Source organism: Notechis scutatus, chromosome 2 (genome assembly GCF_049901735.1).
Source record: "Notechis scutatus isolate UNSWTSFEM ecotype Mainland chromosome 2, rNotScu1.2, whole genome shotgun sequence".
NCBI classification, from domain to species: Eukaryota; Metazoa; Chordata; class Lepidosauria; order Squamata; family Elapidae; genus Notechis; species Notechis scutatus.
Genome location: NC_142010.1, coordinates 58,327,023 through 58,349,148, shown reverse-complemented (window position 1 = coordinate 58,349,148; position 22,126 = coordinate 58,327,023). Strand labels below are relative to the sequence as shown.

Genomic DNA, 22,126 nt, shown 5'->3' with positions numbered 1-22,126 from the left:
AACTAGAGGATAAAAAATGGAAGCAAATATATTCTAGCAGTGAGTTGCTTGATGGAAAACTATGAAAAATGTATGACAGAAGGTCTTTGAAATTGTCAGAAAATGATGGATAGATGGACAGTTTAGGTTAGGATGTAATAAAAGAAGAACAAGATATTCTGGATGAGTTTAAAATTAATCTGAATGTGTATATAAATGTGACAAGTAATGAGAAGGATGCAGAAGATGTACTGGACTTTCAAATGAAGCAGGTTGATGCTTCAATGCTTAAAGGAGATATATAACTATCAAACCAGAAAAGAGTTATCAGTAATTTTCTTTACTGGAAATCTGCTAAAGTTTTCAAGACATTTTTGAAATATTCACACACACAAAAAGATTCATACTGAATCTACAAAATAGATTTGCTAAATTCTATTGGAGGAAGGGGATGATTAAAGAAAAGTTTCTAGGAAATAGGGATGGGATAGTCTGGATGGCTGTATCATAGATTTTAATGAAATTGTTAGCTTGGCTATTGAGATAGTATTAATTTCATTTTCTCAAGTAAACATCTTAAGAAAATAATATACGTTATTCAAGAAAAAATAAGTGAAAAACAATAAAAATGCCTTATATTAATTGTAAGGATAAATAAGTAAAACCCACCCACCGCAAAGCACAATTAAATTTATAGTGAATTCTAATTAATTTAGTCTTAAAAATATCTATTGTCTAGACTCCTAAAAGATCGGTACAGTATTTCATAAATAATGAGAAAAAGGTACTTCAGAATCTGGAGAAGTATACTTGTAGAATGTGTTGGTGATCATTTAAAGTAACTATATTTTTCTCAAGTTCATATGGCTGTCTGCTCTAAGAATAGCAGCACCATTTTGGAAAAGATACAGCTACTTTAAAAAGTTAAGACCAGAGGTAGTATTCAGCAGGTTCTGACCAGTTCTGGAGAACCGGTAGTGGAAATTTTGAGTAGTTCAGACAACCGGCAAATACCACCTCTGACTGGAAAGTTTACAGTATCCTTCCCCTGCCACGCCCACCAAGCCACGCCCACAGAACCAGTAGTAAAAAAAAAAAAATGAATCCCACCACTGGTTAAGTCGCAGGTATTATATTTATGCTCTACATGCTCTAAAGAACTTTTTTGGGTTTTTTTTGGATTTGAAGCACTGCACAGCTTTACTATAGAAAGAGGCAATACTGGAACACACAGGAACAAAAATATTCAGCTCAAGATGAACAGATTATAACATCTCAAATTTGTAACCATGTTAATCAAGGTCAAAGTTATGTTTAAAGCTTCAGCTTATCAATTAATAAGCAAAAATAGTATTAAGGATGGTTTAAACATATGTGCAGTCATATATGCAGTTGTACAGAATAATACATTGTTTCATACAGTATTGTAATTGTTTGCTTTCTTCATACGTACATAATCACTTCAGGATGGTATTCATTCCTGCACACCAACTAAAAATTAGTATGGAATGCAGCCCTGAGATTTGGAACTCATTGGATTTTTTGTTATAGCAAACTATATAAATGGTTCCTTTTTATACCATTTTTTTGAGGGAATATTTATATAACATATAGGGTAGGGGTGTCAAACTTGTGTTGTCACGGTGGCATACGTGACTTATCCCCCCCTTTGCTAAACTGTTTCCCCCCTTCTCTAAACTGGGTGTGGCCAGCATGTAACACATCCGGCCCACTGGCCGTGAGCTTGACAGCCCTGTTGTAGAGGAAGGTGCAGGCTGCTCAATTGCTTATCCCACTTTAATTTTGTGCTGCATGTGTCAAATTAAAATGAGTATCAAAAATATGCAAGTCAACAGTGGTTGGGGTTTTGTTTGTTTTCAGACCTCCGTGCTATAGAAGGCAAATGATTACTCAATTTTTTAAAAAGTATTTCATAAGGTAAGGTATATAAATAAATATGTGAAGTCCAAACTTTCCACTGTGATTCACCAAACTGTATGTCTTGAATTCATACTTGTCTGCCCTATTCCTGGAATATATATTATTCAGCTTTAGTTGGAAAAATGAGGAAACCAATTATACAAAAAAGCTGAATTGGAAAAAATGAGCTAAAATGTCTCACAAAGCAGCAAACTAAGTTATTGCAAAGAATTACTTAGTCTAGTTTTTTTTCAAAATCCCCTTGTTAACAAAAAAGCATGTTTTCTTCTGTCTATCAATTGAGCAAAACAATTCTAACAGTTTATGAAAGTCAACCCTCCTTTGAAGGAACATTATTTTAGGATCTAATACTCATTAATAATCTCACACTGTCAAGCCACCAAGTGATAGAACAGTTGATAATTCCTAAATAAGGTTCTCCTTATTTATCTGTACAAACGTTTTCTTGTGAGACTACAAAATATGTGTGCTAATGACCATAATAAATATTGATTGATTCTGTACTGATGTCAAAACAAAATAAATCAGCAACATGATTACATGAATTACATGAAGATCTACAGAGTTTAAGACAGAGAAGGAAACTCGTATATTAGAATTGTTCAAAACAATATTTATTTAACCGAGTTGTGAGTCTTGAATGAAATTTAATATTCTGAAATTTTGATTTTCTATAAATAAACTATGTAGTAATTTTAACTGAAGTTAATGAACACTTCAAATATCATAGCCAATGGATTTGCATACTATGAAACTGGGCAAATTCCTCCACACCAGATGCCTTTCTTGTTAATCTAGAACTGTTGGCTCACACAGTGTTGGATCTCTAGAGATAGTCCTAGTTTAGAAACTACCTTGTTTAGCAACCTTTCACAGTTTTGACGATAATGAAAAAGTAACTTTATGACCAACCCTCATTTTTATATTTGCAGGCAACCACTTCCCCATGAAGTGCCAAATGCCTGGGAAGTGCCTGCACAGCCGCCCTAACTATCCTGCATTTCACACACCACCTGACCTTCAGGCAGCTCCAAGGTGAAAAAGAAAGAGAGAGCTGTCCTCCCTTTCCAAAGGCTCTGCAAAGAACACAGCTCTCCTAAGACTACACAAAGCACCCTCAATTTATTTATTTTATTTATTTGTCAATAGCTTACAAGATAATAAACGTATGTATAAATACAAGAAATGGGTACAAATAATTGGGGACAATAGGACAGGGACGGTAGGCACGATTGTGCGCTTATGCATGCCCCTTAATTCCACAAGAAAATGTTTGGCTGCCTTCTCTTTCTTCTTCACACAGGGCCAGGCTGGGCGCTCATAAGTTCAATGGTTTTACAGATAAGTTTTGGCTTAACTTTTGTGTGTTAAAACCATCAAGCCTACCTTCCTAGAGAAGACTGAAGCAGATTTGTGCCAGGGTGTCCCCCACCTCTAGGCACCGGGCACTCTGCTTAATGGACCAGTGCAGCTGTTTATTAACAGTGCCTGGGAAAGCCAGAATGTGGTCATAAAATTGAGCTCAGTCACATGGTGACCTGCCTAATTACCATAATGACTCACAACCAAAATTCCAGGTTCAATTGTGGTTGTAAGTCAAAGACTACCTATATTCTAGAGCACTGGCAATATTAAAAATATTTCACAATTTATATATATATTTTAAAAAATAGATATTAAAAGTCTTTGCTATTATTTTAATTGCCTTCCAATAAGAATATAGAACTATTTTAAATTAAAACTGCTTTGAAAAACATTGATTAAAATGAAGAGATAAAGTTTTATTATACATGTAGTATTATTTAGACAATAGTAATCAGAAGTTCTAGCTCCATAGAATGACAGTCTTAGCTATGAAAACAACAACATACAAATATTGGAACTATTTATAAAAGCATATTTTATTTTGAAAGTATCCCTAGTCTTAATCCTCGTCTTTGGCCAGCAGAAATAACTGTAATAACTGTTAATTATTTTTGTCTGTTCTTCAGCTGGCACATGGAACATCACAGCTGGATGAGAATAAAAAAAGATGAACATCGAGAATGTGGCCTCTTCTGTAATTGATTTTCTATTTTTGCACTGTTTACATGAGCTTTTCAAATATGCCTTCAATATTTAATTTCTTCTGAAATTGATACAAAGGAAAACACAAGGCGATTTAAAAGTTTAAAAAGACTATCTGTTAAAAATGCACACTATGAAATTATGAGAAATGATGCAAGGTTACCAAGGCAGTTTAGTCATAACTGTAAGGATAAATTACTTTTTGCTATATATAAGACCCCCAAGGCATCAAGTAAATATCATTTCATAAAAAAGGAAAAATCACTGTACTCACTTATTAAAAAGATTCAGTCCAATTCTATAGTGACGTTTCCTGATGATATCATTACTGAAGGCAGGAGAATCCCAACTATTCCGAGTTTCTTTGTGGTATGTTTGCTTGCTCAAAGTTTGTTCCCTTAAGCTGTCTCGAGAAGATGATTCTGAACTGCAGTTTATTGTGTCATTAGAATTGGAAGTGCTGTTGATGCTATCATTATCTCCATCAGAATAATCAGATTCAGATTTGCTTTGCCTGTTAGCTGTACCATTAATAGCCAAGTGGCTGTCAATAGGCCTAGGTCTATGCCTAGTTTCTGGATCTTCTCGGGATATTACTTTGCTGGGGAGACCATGTGATATGTGTTTTGGACTACCTTGCTGACTACTAATTCCCCGATCATAGGCATTTTGCCTCGTCAGTGATCCTCTTTCAGAACGGTCACTTAAATCGACTGAACTGTCACTTGGTGGTTCTATGGTTAGCAAAGGAAGATGATCCATCCTCATTCTCTGTTCTTGGGATTCCAATGAAGGGGTACTCCTACAACTTGTGTCGGTGTCTATTTTATGGTCTTTATGTGTCATAGACCAGTATTCTTGAGAAGGGTTTATTGATCTAAGTCTCAAGTCAGATTCTGTGCTCGATGGTCTTTCTATAGGATGAGAAAGAGGAAGTGGTGGGGATAATTCTTCCTCATCGATATATAATGTAACATCACTGTAGGATGCAGTCATTTCATCAAGTTTCCTATGATCAACATTATGGCTTGTTGATTTAGTTGGACCACAGCTATCTCTTTCTATTTCACGACTTCTGATTTGGTCAGGTACCTGTACCTCATCAGAGTGCAAACTACGACAGTTTAATGCATCATCAATGGATTCTGCAAGAGATTTTACTTGTCTTGAAAAAGCATCCTCCAATTCTGTTATGGCATCAGCAAAGTCCGTGGAAGCCGCTGGAGATTTCATTGTAGCCGATTCAGCAAGATCATTACATCCAGACTGGACAAGGGCTCCTATTTTTGATCCATCATTTGTAACAGAAACTTGCTTCCCCTCAAAGTAGGAACTGTGAACTTTCTCAGGTCCTTCAAATGAAAACTGCATTCTCATATTGGATAGTACAATGCGTCTTGACATACGATTTTCAGACATAGAACTTCTAAGCCGCTCAAAGTTTTTGTTCATCTGATACTGGCGGAAAGCAGTCTGTATAGTACGAGCAGCATGTCTAGTTATGAGACGGCCTCCATATTTTCGTTCTAGCATTTCAACCTAAAAAGAGAATGTATTTTATAACATGTAATCTCTAAAGCATGGGTTTCAAACTCAAATCATCATAAGGGCTGCAGGAGGAGGAGTTCATTAGCTTGAGAACTGCAACAGTGAAGCCTTTTTATATATAATACAAAAGTCTCATGGGTCAAAAAGGAAGGGAATCATTCTATGCCATTAACCACAAATGTATTAAATAAAAAGTTTCACTATAAAATAGAGTTCCTTTTTTTAACCATCTCACTTTGGCCACCTATATAGCATTGCTTTTTAAGTAACCAGAACACCATTATTTCGTGAATGACAACATAAATTCTCTGAACTGAATCCTATCATCTGAAACCTGAACGTAATCCCCTTAAGAAGAAGCAACTATGCCTGAAAATCATTTCCAATTGTGCCAAGAAACAGATATTGGCAGTTGTCTGATGAAAAAAATGTTTTGTTTTCAATTTGGTACATGTTATCCTTTATGGGGGTTATAATTCCTGCAACTGTAAGTTATTTTCTGATTATTTTTAATGGGAAGCAGGCTAAAAATGATCAAATACATTCTGTCACATAAAAAAAGAAAGAAAACCAATTGCCATTTGGCATACTCCAGTTATAATTACTTGGAAAGTTTGGAAAGCATAAAGTTTTGAGGTTTCCAATCAATTACGATTTCAGCCTATGGTGCATCTCCTTCATAAGGCTGTTGCAGATGTAAAATAGTCACCTTGAAACATAAAGAGATTTTTGGGGTAACCTGCACTTCCTACTGAGCAACAGTAGGCTATATACCAGTGCTAATTGTGTGACTAATTTCTGGACCAATGGTTAGAAAATTTTTGGAAGTTGAAGAGACAAAATGACAGAGTGCTGTGGCAGAGCCCATACTTGTTCCTGCTGCTTGACTACGGATGATGGCTTACCCTTCTACTGTAGGAATTCCCTTCCTGGCCAAGTTGCTGAGGGATACTACACTACTTTTGTTTTTCCCTCTGCCCTCCTTTCCCAAAGCCTTTCCCAAAGCATTACAGCTGCAGCATATAAAACTCTAAGTAACAGCGATTATTGCTTTTCCTCTGTTTTCCACCTGGGAAGAGCCACAAAGACTTTAAAAGCAGTGGCAAGCAAGTAAGAGGAGATCCTGGCTTTTCTCTTCTTTTTTTCAGCAGTTAACTCCTTGTTAAAACTCCTGGAAGCTACTCTGTAACCATGTTTGCCAAGGAGCTGGGGAAACAACAGGACAGGTGAAGTAGCTGGACTCCCTCAGGTCTTCCTTATGCTCCATAGTCGTTTGTTATGTTATGAAAAGAAGTTCAGAAAAGAGAGAACAGGAAGGGAATTCCTACAGTAGAAGACGCCCTGTTTAGTGAAGGGGAAAAGTCGCGATACATCACATGACACTGCTGTGACACTCTGAGTTTGACAGCCCTGTCTTAGTGCTACCTGTGCTAGCTGTAAACTGGGAACTTTCAAGACAAAATTATTACAATACCTCGATGTTGTTTGACATTAAATCATCACTGAAAAAAGTGACTTATGACTGTTTTTTGAACTTACGACTATCACAGCTTCCCTACAGTCACGCTATTAGAATTTGAATGATGGAAACCAGCATGACTTTATGATGGTTACAACATCTGGGGGGGGGGGTGTCACATGATTGCCATTTTTAACCTCAGCTGGCTTCCAATAAGCAAAATAAATGGACAAAGCCAACTTGCTTAACAAACGTGTGATTCATTTAACAACCAAAGTGATTTGCTTAGCAACTGGGGCCAAAAGCATGACACACTTAACAATCACCTTGCTTAGCAATAGAAATTTGGGTCATAATTGTGGTTGCAAATCAAGGACTACCTGTACACAAAAATGCTAAATTCTAGAGGCTCATGAAAAAAGTATCTCAAGAAAGTTGATAACTAGTACATTTCTTTCTTTTTTTAAAATTTGATTAATATAGCAGCACAGCTCATATACCTGTTTATCCTGCAAGTCAGATGAGAGTTCATAGCTTTCTGAGAGGGACCGTGACCTTTTAATAGCGTCTTCTTCTGCTTGTTTTCTTAATATTGACGTTGAGTGCTGAAGCTTCGGCCTCCGAGGCCTTTGCTGTCCAGGGGAGACAGAATATAGACCATATGGAGAATGGTCATAATGATCTGGACTTAGAGCTGAACTGTGAGTTATAGTTCCTTGATGATAAGCAGATGAACTATCCAGGGATGTGCCAGTTTCACTTCCAGGAGCTTCACCCTCAACACTGAAAAAAAGAAGAGTAAAATGCAACATGGTTAATATGTATAGTATAGCTTTTTACTGCTGCAGCTCCATATATATATAATAAATGCTGGCTTGTTAGGTTGGTTGATTTCTATAGATGCCCATCTTAGCAAACAACTCTGGGCAGCTCACAATTAAATTATTAATTAATTATGAACTATTAATTATGTCCAAAATATTCACTTTCAGATACACATTTTATGAAGCTACAAATGATCATGTTTACAAATTTCTGGCACTTTTTTTTCCAAATATTTTGTTTGTTTCTAATGTAATACAATGCAACATAGATAAAATGGAGATTTACAAATTTCAACATTACTATCATTTTCTTGGCAACTCTAAACATTGCCTCATATAATTTTTAATAGGAATTTCTGAATAAAAACATCTATGTGATGTATATCGCATTATTAGCAATAAAAACAGTAAATTAATCAATCATTTCTGGAATCAGCTTGGTGAAACAATGGGAACCAGTATCCAGTTATACAAGAGAGCAAAGTAGTGCCCATTGCAATCCTAAAAGAAATTCAGCTTTCCCCATAAAACACAATAAAATGTCCATCGATTTTTGCAGATCTGACACAAGAACATCTATTATGCAATAAATTATTTGTAGATCCCAACAAAGTATGAGATTTGGTATTTCTCATGAAAGTTCAAGCATGGTTTTAATACTCAATGTTCAGGTTTCAGTAAATGTTACAGGAGAAGCAAAGTACTCCAACTCATTACAATAATGTAATAAATAACATATTAGAGAAACATGAACATTGAGCAGGTTTCAAATTAATTATCTCATTTAATTACCTTCTCCATCCCACTCTTATTTTCAATCTTACTGTTACAACTTTATAAAATAAAAATAAATATTCAAGTTGCTTCTTTCTTGCCAAAATATAAATTGTTCAATGGCTCTAAAATGCTTCAACAGGATTTAGAAACATGCCAAACCCACAAGAAAAACAAGTTCCTGCCAAATCTCCGTGGAGATGAATAAACCAAAATAGTAGCCAGCAAGAATACGAAAGTTACTGTTAGATGAATGCCAAGATAAATAATAATGATCATGCACCTAACATAGAAAAAAATTCCTAAAATTTTTGAAGAAGGTTTTATTTATTGGTTTTATGTAAATGTTAAACAGTGTAAGAATGGTAATTAATCGTCAGAATTTATTTAGTTACTTAATTTGTATAGCCAACCCTCACACATATGTGATTCTTGGCAGTTCACAGTGACTAAAAGCAAGAATAAAAATATAAATAAAAACAAGCATGCAACTACATTAGATTACAATTAAAAACTAAAAATGTAATCACAGTCAGCAAACAATACATCCCATTCAGTATAACCACTGAAAATGCTCATGACTATCCTTGGACAATCCCCCCACAAATGCTGATGATGTAGTCATGTCATTAGGCTCTTCTTAAAGGCCAGGGCCCTATCTAGGTTCAAGGGGAATAGAAAGGACAGGTGCCAGAGCAGGAAAAGCTTTCTACCTGGGTCCACATGATGACATTCCTTAGTACATGGGACCAGGAATATGCCTCTCTTGCCAGATCTGAATCCCATTAGTCACGGACCAAAGACCAGTAATGACGAGGCAGTCGAGGTGTTTGATCGTGATCAACTGAATCATGATGAACTTTATTGGATTCTAGTCTTGCATTTATACACATTTTTAGTAATCCTCCAACATTGGTTAACTTTGGTTACTGCTTAACTTTCGTTACTGTTTAGCATAATAGTAATTAACACAATTAATTATCTCTAGTTAAAGTCTAACATGTATTTACTTCCTCTCTCTAATCCTCCTTTAGATTAGTGACTTTGTTTGCCTGAGTTGTATTTGCTTGTAAACATTCTTTATCTGAGGTTTGCCATCCAAGATAGGAACATTCCTGCAATTACAACTCTACACAGTAGTATATGAAGTGGGTTAATTGTAGACCCTTGATTCTTATACAAGACATAGCAATTTGGTAAACAAACAGCCTTGAAAGACATCATAATCAATAGAATATTGTAATCTCTTTCTTTGCACACATTATGAAAAGGCCCAATTCTCTGGAGAAGGCTCTAGTCCTGGAGAAAAAATGGGCAGGAAAGAGAAGAGGATGGTCAACAGCATGGTGGATTAACTCAGTTATAGTTGCAATGGGTGTACTTTTGGAAAACCCAAAAGACCAGGTTAGAGAGAAATCATTAGGAAAAAATATATTGATGTGATTATTAACTCCATGACAATAACTTGATGGTGCATAATCAATCAAAAATAAAAATCTCTTTATTAAATTAGAGGAAGAACAAGTTAAAGAAACGATGATTGCTTGGGGGAAGAATTTTGGATATGGGATTAATTTAGAGAAATGGCAAAAATTGTGGTCTCAAAATTATAAAATGACAATGTCAACAGCATATAAAGAAAATTTGTATAAGATGTTTTACAGGTGGCATTTTCCCCCGACAAGAATAGCAAGAATGTTCAAGAATAAATCTGAAAAGTGCTGGAAATTGCATCAGATACCTGGCTCATATTACCATATGTGGTGGACTTGTGAGGACGCTAGAAAATATTGGACTAGAATTCGCATATGGTTGGAAAAAATGACAAAGAAACATATAGATTTGAAACCAGAGATTTTTTTATTGGGAATCTTACCTGATACATATAATAAAAATTTGAAGTATTTAATTGTAAATGTATTAACAGCGGCTAGGATTGTATTTGCTAAAAATTGGAAGAATGAGAAAATACCATTAGAAGAAGAAATTATTAAGAAAATATTGGAATGTGCTGAAATGAGTAGATTGACATTTGAAATTAGAGAACAAGAAGATAAACAATTTTATGAAGTTTGGGATCTTTTTTATCAATGGTTAGATAATACAATATAATAATAGAATATTTAGAAACTTAGGAAATAACGAATATACACTTTTTCTTGGTTTTGATAATATTTCTAGAATATTTTATTAAGATAGATTTGGTATGATTTTATGAATTGTTATAAAATAAATAAATTAAATTATAGTTATCTCGTTTAAGCATAAATTAGTAAAATTATAGTCAAAGGATTGTTTAATAATGATATTAGGATATATAATTATTGATTGATAATATGAGTTATTATGTAATATAATTATTATGATGACTATGAAATAGATGCACAAAAAGGAGTGGTAAACCAACCGATACACTGTCCGCAAATTTATGAAGAATGATTATGTTTTTATGTTATGTCTTATGTTATGTTTTATGTGTTTTTGTTTGTTGTTAAAATCAATAAAACTTTTACCAAAAAAATAAAAAAAATAAAAATCTCTTTGTCCATTTCCCTGTGAAAACTACTCTTGGTTTCCATCCAGAAGTAGCCCAAATCCAGATTGAAAAGGGGCTTTGTAATTATTATCATCCAAAAACCCACAAGAATTCAATCACCAAAACTGCTAACACCCTGTCTTCCTCAAACGAATACACACACATACCTACCTACCTCCATCACTGTCATAGCTGCCTTGGTATGAGACATTAAATTGTTGAGACGATTTCTCTGTTTTGAGTACACAAAATCATTAATATTTAAACAATAGCTGATTAAAAGCTTACTTGTTATTCTATAATCTGGTTTCAGAATGAATATGAACATTATAAATATAGACTATAATAATTAAATTACGTATTTCATATGAGATTTTATTATTCACTTTTAAAAACAGCTTCCTTCAACTCGACAACAGAATTAATATGGATTAAAAATATCCAACAAAATAAATAGGGGTTCATATTTCAAGTGCTTATTAGACTTTTCATGAGAATCTAGATTTGCCTTCCTGAGTAAGCATGGTTTCTTCAAAAGTTAATAAGTCAAAGGCTGAGATCACTCCACATACTAACCCAAAATGGAATAAAATGTAACTTATAATGTGTGACACTGTTCTATTTTCTCTCCAATTACTCTATAGCTTTGAATTCCCTCAACTATAAATATTTATAAAAGACTGAACAGTATTTTTAAAAAGTGCAAGCAGCTTTTTAATGTTCCATGGTTTATATTTGATAATAGCACATTGTTCTCTAAAAATATACTTAAATGCTATGATAAAAATGTAAGTATGCAAAAATAATATGCAATCTATTTTGAATGCACTTAAACCTAAATACATAAAGTAAAGAAATGAATATAAATATAAAAGGAAAATGGATTTGGGTGTCTATGAAAAATTGAATTAGCAAAGACACTTGCATAAGGATATAGACTGCCTATCATAATGCAACAGATACAGGCAGTCCTCAATTTATGACCACAATTGAGACCAGAATTTCCACTGCTAAGCAAGGTGGTTGTTAAGTGAACTGCATTCAATTTTATGACTTTTTTGCCATGGTGAATCACTGCAGCTGTTAATGGAATCATGCGGTCATTAAGTGAATCTGGCTTTCCCCCATTCACTTTGTTGGAAGCTAGCAGTGGAGGCCACAAATGGCAATAACAGGACTCCAGGACAGGGCAACTATGCTAAATACACGCTGGTCACCAAGAACCCAAATTTTGATCAAATTTTGGCTGTAGGGATGCTATGATGGACTTAAGTGTGTGGACTTTTTTCAACTTGAATGGCCAGTAAACAAATGGTTATAAGTTGAGGACTACTTGTAGTGCCAAAAGATATAATATATTGTTTTAGTAGTTATATCTAAGCATATTCAGTGGCAACCTAGATAAGGAATGTTAAGGCAGTTACGAATGACGATCTTAATTCAAATCCCATTAGGATGCTGGTCATAAACTGAAGAGGCATGGGAACGGTTCTCATAAATATCTCATGCATTACTTTTTGTGTTTTTAAAAAGGCAGAGCTTCAATCAAGAGAGCAGAAGTGAAATCACATTAGCTCTGAAAATTCTAATTGATTCAGGAACAGTGTTGTTAGCCTTACACTGTACACATTGAATCATCTTAGTGCACAAGGTTAAATTTCATGACTTATTTATTCCACGTGGAGGATGAATGCAAGGTTATGAAATGTATTTTACTTGAGAGATGCATCAACTTTTGGAATATACATGAAAGGTCACGTATAACTACTGAGCACATTCAGAAGGTAAAAATGCAGCACGTTTTGTAAAATATCAGTATGCACAGCATATTCCATGAGAATGAGACCATTTGAAACATGGCTGTGGTTTAATCTCAGTCGCCAGAGATGAAATCCAAGACTCTTGAACAGCCTGCAAACTATGGAAGAAAAAGCAAACTCTTCTAAATCCTTTATGTGCCAACATGTCTTGCTTACTAAAATGGTTTATACTATTCTTAATGTGATACTACTAATTAAAAACATTTTCAATCATTTAAACTTTACTCATGCAAGGTAAAAAAATATTTTGAAAGAAAAATTGAACAAGGATCAAGAATATTCCTCAGTGAAATACAATAATTTTGCCAATTGTGCTTGCCAACTAAAATAAAGTGAATTCTGTGAGTTGAACTCAATTCCTGGTGAGTTCAGGAATACTCCCTTGTAGGTTTATTAGTAAGAACATTTAAATGCTTTGCTGTTGTCTTCTTCCAAGGTTTCCCCCCCTACTTTCCAGTCTAGTCCACAACTCAGGTAGTCTCCCATTCAAAAGTAAGAGCCTTTCTTTTTATTATTCAACAGAGTGTGTCCATCATTATTTATTGCCCATAAACTCTTCTTTAGCCAATTGAATCAGTGAGGATCTTCCTCATGTAGTCTGCTCAAGCATTTTTCATGTAGCTGGAGAAAGAAGTTTAAATATGTAGTAATGGGCCATGATTTGAGGAGTGAGCAAACTGGAAGCTCAGTAAGCTCAATGAAATTATTTTGAGAGACTATGCTAATAGTTTCTGAATTTTACCGCAAAGCTTCTCAAACTGTATTGCCACCATAGTTTATTTGTTATTTCCACAAATGAATAAAATGTTAAATTTATTCTTGCATGTCAAAAGAATATTGGCTTTTATACCACACTCAATGGACATTTTGTCACACATTATAAGTTACATTTTATTCCATTTTGGGTTAGTATGTGGAGTGATCTCAGCCTTTGACTTATTAACTTTTGAAGAAACCATGCTGATGTTGCCGCACTCCTTGTTGAGTGGGCTGTAATGCCCTTAGGAACTGAGATGGACTGGCATTCGTAACTTTTAGCTATGGTGGCTCTCAACTATCTACCAATGGTCGTCGACGACACCTTGTGTCCTAAAGTGGATGGGTTGAAGGATAGGAATAGAGCCTCAGATTTTTGAAATGCCGCCGTGCGGTCTAGATAGATGCTTAACGCCCTTTGAACGTCAAGTCGATGCCATTGATGCTCCAGTCTATGAGATGGTTTCGGACAAAAATTTGGAAGCATCGACTTCTGCGCTCTGTGGAAGACTGAATTTACTTTAGGGGTGAATGATGGATCCAATCTGAGAACCACTCTGTCTGCATGAAACACGCACAGGTCCTTTCTCATCGACAATGCTGCCAATTCGGAAATCCTCCTTGCTGATGTGATCGCAATTAAGAAGACCACCTTATATGTCAGGAATTTGAGACTAGCGGTTCTTAAAGGCTTGAACGGGCCAGTTGTAAGTGCGGTTAACACCTTGTTGAGCTCCCAAGTGGGATAGCGGTGAATTACAGGAGGTCGTAAGTTTGCAGCACCCTTAAGAAAGCTGCGGACATGTGGATGGAGCGCTATGGAACGAAGGTCACCCCAGGATATCACCGAGGCTAAGGCCGCCACCTGTCTGCGTAAAGTATTTGGAGATAGGCCCTTGGTCAACCCCTCCTGTAAAAAGTCCAATAATTGTTCTATTGATGGGGCGGTTGGGTCGAACTTAGATCCCCGGCACCAGCGACAGAAAGCGGACCACGTGGCCTCGTATATACGATTTGTTGAGGACCGTCTGGATGCTTGTATGGTGGCAATGGCATCCTCTGAAATCTGTTGGGTCCTTAAACGGCTCCGCTCAACCTCCATATGGCTAGGCTGAGCCATTGTGGGTCCGGGTGAAGTACCGGCCTTTGCGAGAGGGAAACCCTCGACGGTGGAATTTTCCAAGGTTGTTCTCTCGACAGGTCCCGTAAGTCCGCGAACCACATTCGCCTGGGCCAGTAAGGGGCGACCAATATAAATTCCGCTCATTCCTCCAATAACTTCTGGATCAACCTGGGTATTACAGGGAGTGGAGGAAACGCATATAGAAGTCCGGGAGGCTACTGACATCACAGGGCTTTGACGGCCTCTGCCCCCTGAGTGGGGTACCTTGAAATATACTGGGGCAATTGGGCGTTGAGGGGAGAGGCAAATAGATCGATCACCGGTTGCCCAAACCTCCGCACTGCTTCCTGGAAGAAAGACAGGTGTAGGCACCACTCTGTCTGATCTATCGTGGCCCTGCTGAGCCAGTCCGCTTGTGTTTAAGGCCCCTGCTATGTGCTCTGCCTTGAGCGAAAAAAGATTGGCCTCGGCCCACTTGAACAAATTGGCCGTCTCCAGCATCAGAAGTTTGGAGTAGGTACCCCCCTGTCTGTTTACGTGGGCCTTGGTTGTGATATTGTCTGTCAAGAACAGAACGTGGCGTGATTGAAAAAGGGGTAGAAAACTGCGTAACGCCAGATGAACTGCTCGCAGCTCCAACAGGTTGATGCTTTGTGATTGTTTGGAAATCCCTGTGCAGTGTGGGATTGGAAGTGAGCTCCCCATCCTACCAGCCTGGCATCGGTTGTGATCATTGCCCTGCAAGGTTCCTTGAAAGGACACCCCTTGTTTATCATGTTTTCCGACCACCAGCGGAGCTATCGGAGAACATTGTGCGGTACCTTTATCCGGACGTTGGAAGTGGCTCTTCTGGATCGCTGGAAAGGTAGCAGGAACCATTGCAGATCTCTAGAATGGAATCCCCGTTGTTCAGATGGGACCTCTCTAATGGCCTGAATGTGCAGAAGATGATTGATAGCCTCCGGCATCAACACTCTCTTAATGGGGTCTGTGGACCTAGGGCTCCTAATGAAAATGTTCAGGGGGAGGATTGAAACTCCAGCGCCAAACCAAACCTAACAGAGTCCCTGACCCACGCAACAGAGGTGGAACTGTCCCATTGATCAGCAAACAATTTTAGCCGCCCTCCAATGAGAGCTGATGTCAAGGACTCACTTGGGGCGATGAAAAAATCGGCCTCCGGTACCTCTGGGGTTTCTTCTGTTTTGGCCTCCCTGCTGACCTCTATCGGAAGATTCTGACCTATCCTGTCTAAAACTGGGCCTGTAGCCTGATGTTCTCTGCAATATGGGAACATATGGGCCTTGATAGTAGGGCCGAAAGGAACCCCTTTGAAATGACTGGGGCGTACTGTTTTCAGACCTCTGAAAAAGAGGGGAAGCACTTTTTTCTTATTTCTATTCTCAATAAGCAGGGGCTCCAAGACACTGCCAAATAATTTATCCCCCGATATTGGGGCTGATGCCAGCTTGCATTTATGCTTGGTATCTGCCTGCCAATGTCTGAGCCATAGCAGTCTCTGTGCTGATACGTGAGATGCTATGGCTCTAGGCGAGAATTTGACTGCATTAAATGTGGTGTCGGCTGAGAATTCTGCTGCTGCAATAATCTTAGCAATGTCCTGGTGGGCTCTGACATTTGACGCTGGCAATATATCCCTCAAGTGGAAGAGCCATTGGAGGGAGGACCGTGTAAAAAAAAGGATGCAGCTGTAGCTGGCTTAATGGCCCAGGCATCAGAAACATGCGCCCTACGGAGTGCCAACTCTACTCTCTTTTCCTCCGGTCTCAGGGCTTCCTCGGCCTCATTGGGAAAGGTTGAAGAAGAGGCCAGTGCCACAATGGGCTCATCCACCTCCGGAGTTTTGAGAAAATTTGAAAACTCTGGTGCCAAATTATAATATCGTTATCATACCCTGTTGGCGCTGGGTAGGATGCTGCTGATGCCCATTGATTTTGTACTAATTCAGCAAACATACGAGGGACAGGAATAGTTTCTGCCTCATTAGTCGGTTGTGAGAATATTAGATCCTCGGATTCGTCCTGAGACCCTGTTGACAATGGATGAGGGCTTGATGTGCCTAGTTTAGCGGTGTTCTTTGCTTTGAACAGTAAAGATTTAAAGAGGTGCGGACGAAAAAGGCCAGAAAAGGTAGGTTGGTCCGGAATGAGGCCTTTATCATCCGACATTCCTTGTTCTAGTGGGTCAGCCTCTGACAACCCCAAGTCCATCTGATGGATCAACCCCACCTCCATGGGAACATCCTGGTCATCTAATTCCACCTCCTCCCAAAGACCCTGGACTGGTATGTCAGGAATATTGGGCAATACCTGAGTTTGATGATGTCCCATATGCGCAAAGGATCGAGCAGACAGGGATCCTGCTTCCAAAGTAGCCAAAAAGTGTCTGGTCCGGATGGATTGCTGAACTGCAGCCGCAATGCCCTTTTGTATGGCCATCTCCATCCATTGCCTCATTTCGATGGGAATAGCCTCAGGTAATCCCTCCTCCTGTCTTAAACTGGTGGCCGTAGGGGTGAAGGTTGCCTCTGGGATTTGCCTGGCAGTGCTCATTGGAGGAGATATGCCTATGGGAGGCTGTCCAGAAATAGCCTGTCTGGGCTGGGTGGATAAGTCCAAGGGCGCCAATGATGTACTTGGGCCCTGATCTGATTGTTGTGTCATAGCCATCTTGTCCGCCTCCCTGGCCCGTTTCTGCAACTGCCTTTCCAAGGCTTGGTGCCGTCTATGGGCATCCTTATCCGCTGCCTTAGAGGCCTTTTTGGGGCCCACTGACTTATCTCGGGACTTATTTGTCTTAGAGCGGAAGACGTTGTCACCTTCCATTGTGGAGGACTGATTCTCGTGCCTCTAACTTTATTTTTTAAAAAAATATTATTATTGTTGTTATTGTTGTTATTGTTGTTATTGTTGTTATTGTTGTTATTATTATTATTATTATTATTATTATTATTATTATTATTATTATTATTATTATTTGTACTTAGGGGTGATGCCTACCCGTGGTTGAAAGTAGAATGCTTCTCCAGGAGTGTAAGTCTTTCTATATATATCTACACACACACACACACACACACACACACACACACACACATATATACACATATACGTGCCTATATCTATATGTAAAACTGTGTATATGGGAAACAGTATCTAAGGGTCCCCAACAAGGGAAACCCCCAAGCGCTCCAAGCAAGAAATATTCAGGATCCCTGGTCCCCAACAAGGGAAACCAGCTATATAGGGTCTGGATGGATCCTTTCCTGTCAAAACCGTCCCGCTGTTTGAAATGGCACTTGCAGCTTCACTCCAATGTAATGATCCAAAAGCAATTGCAAAAAGAAAAAAAAATTCCTGTTTAAAGACTAGCCTGCTTATCCAATGCCAGCAAGATAAAAGAGAAATAATGCCAGGGAAGTGGAGTGGGAAGGTACCTGCCCCGGTCCCCAAGAAGGGAAACCAGCGGGGAATGGCGCCTGTGATATTTAGGTGCGAACTTGAAGCCAGACGTTGAAAATGGTGGGAAGGCAGAATCTCCGATGTTAATTGCCTGAGCAGTTTAACGAGCCACTGCTGCTGACTCTCTAAACTGTCAGATAAATGATCCTGTCAGTCGAAACGGCAAGGAGAAGTGAGCCGCGGCTGCGAGCGCTCCGCCAATATCGCAGATATAAGACGATCGGGGGATTAGATAAGCTAATTGCCTGAAGTGGCCGTCAGGCTGCCTGCGGAGTGGCAGGCTCCGCCAGCCACAAAGAACTGCTCTCAAACTGATCGGGTGGATGACCTAATAGAGCCACAAGCCTTGAAATCGCCAAATTAATTGGGGGAAAATTTACAAGCTGAATTAACCCAAGAGCAAACCTGAATTTTGACTAGCTGAATCAGAAAACGGTTCCAGTCAGGGAGTGCACAACCTCTTATCGCGAAGGCTGAGCTAAAACTGGGGGACACTGGGGAGGTGTCCCGTGGAGGAGGAGGAGCGTCCCGGAGTTTTAAGCCCAGCCTTTCCAGAAGAGACTGAAGCACCTCCCACTTCTGGATGCTCTGAACAGCTCATGGGAGAATGCCAATGGTGCCATTTTGGAGACCAAATCTTATAGCAAGCATATAAAAAATAAGATTAGAAAGTAACATAGTTTGTTGAAGGAAAAATTCATAAAGGGGATCTAATGAAGGACTTTCTGAAAAGTAATCAGTGAAAAACTTAATATTTAATGGTATGTACTTTCAAAAGTTTTATTTTCTTTATTTCTATATGATACTTCAGGACATAATTTAAACCAATACTCTCTTTGCAATATATTGGCTTCATGATATATTCCAAAGTTTTCATTGCTGGAATTCTATTTTAAAAACTGGAAAAAAAACTGGAATTGATGTGTGCTTATTGTGCTGATTTTGGTACATATTCACTATGATTTATTGAGGACACAGTAACATACATGAAATAATAAATCACATAATATTCTGATCAACAACTGAGGAAATCAGTTCAGATACAGAGAATTTCTTATTCAACATTATCTAGAATATACTTTATTGAGTATTATTACAAATCTTAGCATAAACAAGTAACACTATAATCACTATTTAAGTTTTCATGAGAATGTTAAAGAAATTTCTGCAAAAATTATTTTGGATGGCTAGTCTCACAGAAAAAACTCCAGGGGTTATTATTAACTATTTTGAATAAATTTGAGGAAATATTTGAGTGTGTGGTAAGACCTAAATAAACAGTGAAAATCTTCAAACGAATATTGCTTTAAAGCAGCAATTTTATCCATTAAATATTCTGTTTGTGGGTATTTAGTTCAGAGTTCATATGATGACTACGCATGCTTGCTATGTTTCACCAAAAACACTTGTCAGCAAAAAGAAAGCCTGCTTTTCTTAGAAATCCAAAAGTCTAACTGTGCCAAAACCGAAGAAAGGAAATCTTCAAAGCCACAACATAATAGAGCTGCATATCAGCTAGTTTTTTTAAAAAATAAAATAAAATAATTTAAAGCTAGATCTCAACAAAATGACATGGACTTACAATATCTAAATAAATAGAAAAACAAATAAATATAAGCTTCAGGCTTATATACTACTCAACAGAAAGTACAAGGATAAAAGTAAATTGTTAATTGACTATAAGGGACATAGGATAGTAGGCCTAGTGGTATAGCCTAAACATCCCCTTCCAAATACCCTCTTCCTATAATTTTTTTCACTTTTTAGCTGCCATAACTCTTAAGTATTAATAATATTAACCTAAAAAGAATTTTGTTAGCATTACACTAAAATTGAATTAGCAAGCTTAATTAAAACACTGTTTTCAGCCCATGAAATCCTATTGATGTTTAATGGACCTTTTCAAACTAAACACTGAAACAATTAAAAAATAAATTTCATAGATGCTCAATTGTTTTTAAACATCATGGAAGGGTTCAGTAGCTCCAATGAATCTGAGCATGAAGTTAATGACAAGGTGCACTGATAAAGTGGTCCTCACTGGTAAGTTTGGATAAAACCAGGGACATCCTGATTTTCATTCTTTTTAATCTGTATCTCCAATATTATGTCTATACCCATAATATTTAGCATTTAAAAGCAAAAACATTCAAATTATTTCTAAATGTAATTTTTTGTCTTCCAGAGCTTATTTATATTTTATAAGATAGAAATCTACCTCTAGTCTCTACAATGGAAAACAATTTATTCTCAAGTTCTGTATACAAGTTCTGTATACAACACTTTGCAATATTAGATTAATTCATATAAAATTTGAAGTCAATTTGGTATACCATAGTATTCATAATGGAACTGATTTATTGGAAATGAATCCTGCTTGCTTCCAAACCCAGAAAAAGTTGGCCAAGTATTGCCACCTGATATGACTATTTTCTCTGGTAACATTTTGAATTGCTTTTCTCATCAGTAGGATGCTGTTTCATTTGCTTTTCTCATCAGTAGGATGCTGTTGCCTCATCACAAGCAACAATTTTTCTCCTGTCTCCTGCACAAAACTTCAGTTTGTAATGTATCTAAGCAGAGGACTAGTACTTTGAAGCCACGGTCTCTGGTCAAAGAGGATGAGAATAAAGATTATTCTTGTCAATGACACACTTGCTTACTTTGCATAAAAGTAATGAAAGGGCACCTAGGAAGAATTGCAAGGATCTGCAAATATAGTCAAAATAAGTCTGGTCTACTTTCCTCCATCCTTGTTACTATAAAAAGCAACCATGGTTCAAGATTCTGTGAAGAACACCTGTTATCGAAAAACTTCCGGTTTGTTGGCTTCGCGAGCGGCAGGGATTTGTGAAGCTGCGCGATCCCTGCCGCGCTAGTGGTTTTGGGGCTCCGACCCAGACGGGTGCGGAGCTAGGCTGCCTGCAGGGGCAGCTGAAGGTAGGGGGGATCCGGAGAAGGGTTTGGGGGTGTTGCAGACCCCCTCCTGGCGGCAGAACCCCTTTTCCCAGGACGTGCAGCGGCGGTCCGTAATGGCCGCCACAAAGAAGCTGGCAGCCGGGTAAGAATGCGTAGGAGGAAGTGGAGAAAGTGCTTGAAAGGAGAAAATTTTCTTGGCTCCTAGGACTCTAAGACATATTTAACAAAATTCCTGAAAAGTATGACTTTCTGAATGATACCTTCGAGAAGAGGAAAAAGCGGCAGTTTAATGGTGCTGAAAGGATAGCTTACCCTCTTTTTCTACGGAATAAAAGTGAATATTAAGAAACCTATTTTTTTAGGTGAAAACTGGCTTTAAGCGATGAGTGGGAAAAGAGAGGACTAAAAAAAAAATATTTGTATGCTAAGACTTTGTTGGAGGAGATGCCTTAAGGATTGAAAGACTAAAATATATTGCAATAAGATTTTAAGAAACAGATTTGGACTTTCTTTTTCTCTGATTGATACCACCCTAGGAGGAGAGAGTGGAACTCTGTCTTGGTTTGGATTGACTGATAACTTTGGGATTGTCTTATTTTTCCTTTGGAATATTCTGACTGTTGTAAGAGAAAAGAAAAGAAAAAGATTTATAATGGCTTCTTCTATTGAGGAACTGAGAAAAGATTATGAGCAAGCAAAAAAAAATGGTAAAGCTGGTTTGAAAGAAGCCTGCCTTTTTTTTGGAAATGGCGCTCATTAACTATCAACAAACATTGCAACAGATGAAGACAGCAGAAGAAGAACAAGGAGAGGAAGCCATCTTTAATAAATCTCAGAACTCGACCAAGAGGGAAGGAAGAGGAAAAGAAGAGAAATAAAGGACTTAAGATTTAAAAAACAT

General features: G+C 37.7%; 1 protein-coding gene across 13 annotated transcripts in view; it reads right to left on the bottom strand.

The window, feature by feature from the left end:
- Positions 1-22,126, bottom strand: part of IQSEC1 (IQ motif and Sec7 domain ArfGEF 1) — a 364,618-nt gene that overhangs the window by 37,378 nt on the left and 305,114 nt on the right. For all 13 annotated transcript variants that reach the window (XM_087954827.1, XM_087954829.1, XM_087954828.1 and 10 more), the window contains 2 exons: positions 7,495-7,777; positions 4,262-5,526 (listed from right to left, as the gene is read on the bottom strand). In XM_087954827.1, the coding sequence (XP_087810953.1) occupies positions 4,262-5,526; positions 7,495-7,777 (1,548 nt within the window). The remainder of the gene's footprint in view (positions 1-4,261; positions 5,527-7,494; positions 7,778-22,126) is intronic.